Source organism: Malaclemys terrapin, chromosome 7 (assembly GCF_027887155.1).
Source record: "Malaclemys terrapin pileata isolate rMalTer1 chromosome 7, rMalTer1.hap1, whole genome shotgun sequence".
In the NCBI taxonomy this organism is placed as follows: Eukaryota; Metazoa; Chordata; order Testudines; family Emydidae; genus Malaclemys; species Malaclemys terrapin.
The window spans coordinates 30,272,035-30,276,073 of record NC_071511.1 but is presented as its reverse complement, the minus strand read 5'-3'; the positions used below and the strand labels follow the sequence as shown (position 1 = coordinate 30,276,073).

At 54.8% G+C, this 4,039-nt stretch overlaps 1 protein-coding gene across 1 annotated transcript; it reads right to left on the bottom strand.

The window, feature by feature from the left end:
- Positions 1 to 479: 479 nt before the first annotated feature.
- Positions 480 to 3,813, bottom strand: LOC128840293 (cystatin-like). The gene is made up of 4 exons (XM_054034121.1): positions 3,784 to 3,813; positions 2,879 to 3,160; positions 2,146 to 2,265; positions 480 to 767 (listed from the first exon to the last, which is right to left on the bottom strand). Exons 1-4 carry the CDS (start codon positions 3,811 to 3,813, stop codon positions 681 to 683), a joined length of 519 nt encoding a protein of 172 aa, XP_053890096.1. The 3' UTR covers positions 480 to 680.
- Positions 3,814 to 4,039: the final 226 nt, after the last annotated feature.

Below are 4,039 nucleotides of genomic sequence, written 5' to 3'. Positions count from 1 at the left end.
TCCAGTGAGTTACTGGGGTCATTCACACCAGCATGTGCCCATTGGCGCGGGTGTACTAGGGGGCTAACAGCAGTTGAGCCCCATCAGTGGGGTAACAGCAGGGCAAATTGACACGAGTGGACGCATGGCCTGGGTATGTCGTGCATGCAAATGCCAGATCCCAGCGGGGTGGGGGGAAATGTTCAGTGACTGGCTCCTAGCCTTGTCCCCTGTGTGAGTATGTGAAGTGCCCAGAGCCTCACAGGAGACTCGGAAGGACAAGGCTTTTGTGTCTGCGGGGAGGGGACGGTTTTTTTGGAGCCAAGCAAATTGGGAATTTGGACATAAGTGTGTGGGGGGAGGGTAAGAGGGAGATGGAGCAATGAAAAATAACCAGCCATTGAGCCGACCATAGTGAGATGCTGCAGTAAAGTGATTTATTGCTGCTAGTGAAGCAGGTCCAAGACCCAGCGGTAACAGAAAGAGCCCAGAGGCTCCAGTTTTGGGATTAAATAGGGATTAGAAAACAGTCCGGAAGCAGAGGAATTGGTTGATTTCCAACCCCAGTTTGGATTGAATACACTGATCGCCCATCACGTGCTGGGAATAAGGCTGGGGGAGTAGAGAAAAGAAGTGCAAGACGGAGCCGGCCTGTCTCCTGTGAAACTTTGTTAGTGGAGCAGATGATGTGTTCATGGGGCTCAGTGAAAGCCAGAATTGCAGCGAAAGTCTATCTCTGTCTTCTTGAGCCAAGTCTGAGACCAGATCTGGAAGTTACAGCGCACTTTCTATGGGAGGAATGAAGCACATTAGAATAGGGTTCAGGGTAGCAGCCGTGTTAGTCTGTATCCTCAAAAAGAACAGGAGTATTTGTGGCACCTTAGAGACTAACAAATTTATTAGAGCATAAGCTTTCGTGGGCTACAACCCGAAGAAGTGGGTTGTGGCCCACAAAAGCTTATGCTCTAATAAATTTGTTAGTCTCTAAGGTGCCACAAGTACTCCTGTTCTTTATTAGAATAGGGGTGATTCTCAGAGGGGTTCCCAGTAAAACCCAGCTGTCCTCTTCCCCCCCAACCTCACAGCCTGACCATGGGCAAGTCACATGTCTCCGTGCCTCAGTTTTCCCACTGGTAAAAAGGACGGGGGGAGGAGGGAGGCAGTGAAGCTAAAGTCATTCCTGTGTGTGTAGTGGCGAGATGCTGTGGATTTGTGGGGCATAAAACCATCTGAAGCTAACTGATCTCAGTGTCCGGTACATCCACACCCCTGTATTTTGTGTGTTTATCCTCACACACCCCCTGGGCGGCAGGGCAGTGCTACTAGCCCCATTCTACAGATGGGGAAACCAAGGCACAGAGCGAGGAAGCGACTGGCCCAGGCTCGCACAGGGAGTCTGGCAAAGCAGGAAATAAAACCCAGCTTCCCTGGGTCGCAGGTAAGTGACCTCCCCACTCCCCATCCTTGTGACTCTGCCATGCCCAGCAGTTCCTTGCCCCTGCCCCAGAATCAGGTCCCAGCTCAGGCAATGCCAGGTTTTAACCTCCCTCCCATTCTGTGCCCAGCAGTTCCTGCTATTTACCCTCCAGTTCGATACACAAAGAGCCGGCTGGTATTGGAGGTGGATTGGGCTGGGAAAGCAGCAAGGGCAGGAATAGCAAAGAGCTCCAGGCTACCTCCCTCTGCGCCACACCAAGCAAATCCCCCACTCCCCTTCTAATCTGCGCCTTCTCCAAGGCCAGCAGAGGTTGGTTGGTTTCAATTGGGCTCGCAATAGATTTTGGCTGAGCTGCCTCCCGCACCCACTGCAGTGTGGAATTGGGGCAGGGCTGGGCCCCGCTAGTTAGGAGCGGATGATGATGATGATACAGTTTTACAGGGTTTAGACCCAACGGAAACGTTTCCCTTTGCTCTGTCGATGTTCTCGAACGCAGCACCCTGCCCAGAGCGGAACCTGGACCCCACAGCCAGAGCAACAGTGAGTGTGAGCCCCTCCCTGGTCTGGACTCCACCCAGTGCCAGGCATGAGGGGACCCCCCCACCCCGATCTCACTGGTGAGGACGTGGCTTTAAATAATTGTCTCAGAAAATCAATTCTTGGCAAACCGAACTGGTGCCCCAAACCCAGGAGCAGAACCTCGAATAGGCCCAGTCCCGTCCTCTCACCATCTGCTGGGATGGGGGTGGCAGGGGGCACTTGTTAGGATCCACAACGCCACCTTGGTTTTTCGTGCACAATGTCTGCACCAGCTCCATGGTCAGATATAGCACGATCCTGGACACGACCTGGAGGGAGATTGAGGAGCCCGGCTTAGGGATGAGTCCCAGCGCGATCCCCTAGCTCTGCCCCCCACCCCTGAATACCAGGAAATATGAGGGGCTGAGCTCTGAGCCTCCCCATGGCCACACGCTGTCTCCTAGGCCATGTCCAAGCAAAGGCAGTTCTGGGGGGGGTCAGTCTGTCCCACTGGGGCTATGATCCGGGTTCAAAGCCCTTTGCAGGCATCAGGGGATTTGCTCCCAGCGCCCTGGGGCATTAGCGCCCATCCCCATATCACAGAGCAAGGAGCAGGGAATGAGGGGAAAGGGCAAAGTCAGCCAAAGGGCCTCCCCCTGGGGCCTCAGCTGGGGAAGCCTTGGGCTGGGTTTTCAGTGCTGTTGGGGCAGCGGGACACTGAGGTACCAGCCTCATTGTCCACCCCCACTGCGGGTCCCAGCTATACATCCCCTTCCCCCAGGTCCAAGCCCCACCAGATCCCTTCCACCCGCACCCTGCAGCCTTACCGCAACTCTGCCCCCTGGATCCCAGCTCCACCAGACCCCTCATTTGGGGTTGCACCCACAGTACCCACAGCCTTACTCCCCTCACCTGCCCCCTGTAACATCTGCATCCACTCACCTGTCTCTGGGCGCTCAGCACCTGCAGCCCCTTGCTGTAGTATATGCAATTATTGCGGTCGTTGTAGGTCTTTACGGCTACTTGTGCTGCCTGCTGGACTTCTGGGTCTGACACTGACACATTGTGCAGCCCCCCAGGAATAGAGGCCCCCAGAGTGAGGGGAACCCCCAGGAGGAGCAGCAAGCAAAGCCAGGGACCTGCCACTGCTGCAGGGAACGCCATGGCTGAGAGTGGCCAGAGCTGGGGATGGGGTGCTAAGATATAGGCAGGGGGCCCCACCCCCTGGGAAAAAAATGTCACCCTACATTACATAAGACCCAAGTATAGATGGGAAATAAACCCTCAGGGCTTGATTCAGCCAGGGGAAAAGGGCCTTTATGGGACAGGCCATCCCAGAATTCCCCATTACATGGGGCATTTCTTGCACCTTCCTCTGAAGCAACTGGCAATGGCCACTGTCACAGACGCGATGCTAGGCTAGATGGGCCCATTGTTCTAAATGGGTGTGGCCAGTCCTGGAAGAGCCCCGCCCCCAGTAGAAAGCCCCACGTACAGCAGCTGGAGAAACATCCCCTCACAGGGAGCCCTGCTAGCTGCCGGATGGAGCCCTGCCCCTTGGGGTCTGCCCTGCCTCAGAGAAAAAGGCCAGCCCTCAGCTACATTTAGGGTGACGAGACAGCAAGTGTGAAAAATCGAGACGGGGCTGGGGATTAAGAGCCTATATAAGAAAAAGACCCAAAAATCAGGACTGTCCCTATAAAATTGGGACATCTGGTTACCCTAGCTAAATTCCCCTGTTGGTCAGCTAGTAGTTGGGCAATGGGCACCAATTGATCTATTTTCCTTTGTCCCAAATCCATAGTATTTATGGACAAGGGAGGGACGGGTGCAAAGAGACTGGTTGCCAGGGCCTCCCATTTGGTGTTGTCTGCCATGGCCTGTGTAACATTCTCAATCTACACATGTGGCCATAGGGCCTGGGTCCCAATCGGAGTCAGAGAGGTGAGGGTCAGACAGAATCCATCCGGGCTCCCCTGGCATGGTGCTGTCCCCACAGAAAGGTGGTGGTATCCCAGAGCACATGCTATGTCCCCAAGCTGTACCCCCTCCTTCACTCTCTCTTTAGTGACTGGTCAGGCCTAACCTCCCTCACTTGTGGTC

Bases quoted from the DNA above. Each gene is read 5' to 3' on its own strand.
- LOC128840293 (XM_054034121.1), bottom strand. From the start codon at position 3,813: ATGGCAGACAACACCAAATGGGAGGCCCTG. The intron at 2,266-2,878 runs GTGAGTGGATGC...ATCTCCCTCCAG, and splicing joins TGCTGAGCGCCCAGAGACAG to GTCGTGTCCAGGATCGTGCT. The intron at 768-2,145 runs GTGAGAGGACGG...TTCCTCCCATAG, and splicing joins CACCCCCATCCCAGCAGATG to AAAGTGCGCTGTAACTTCCA.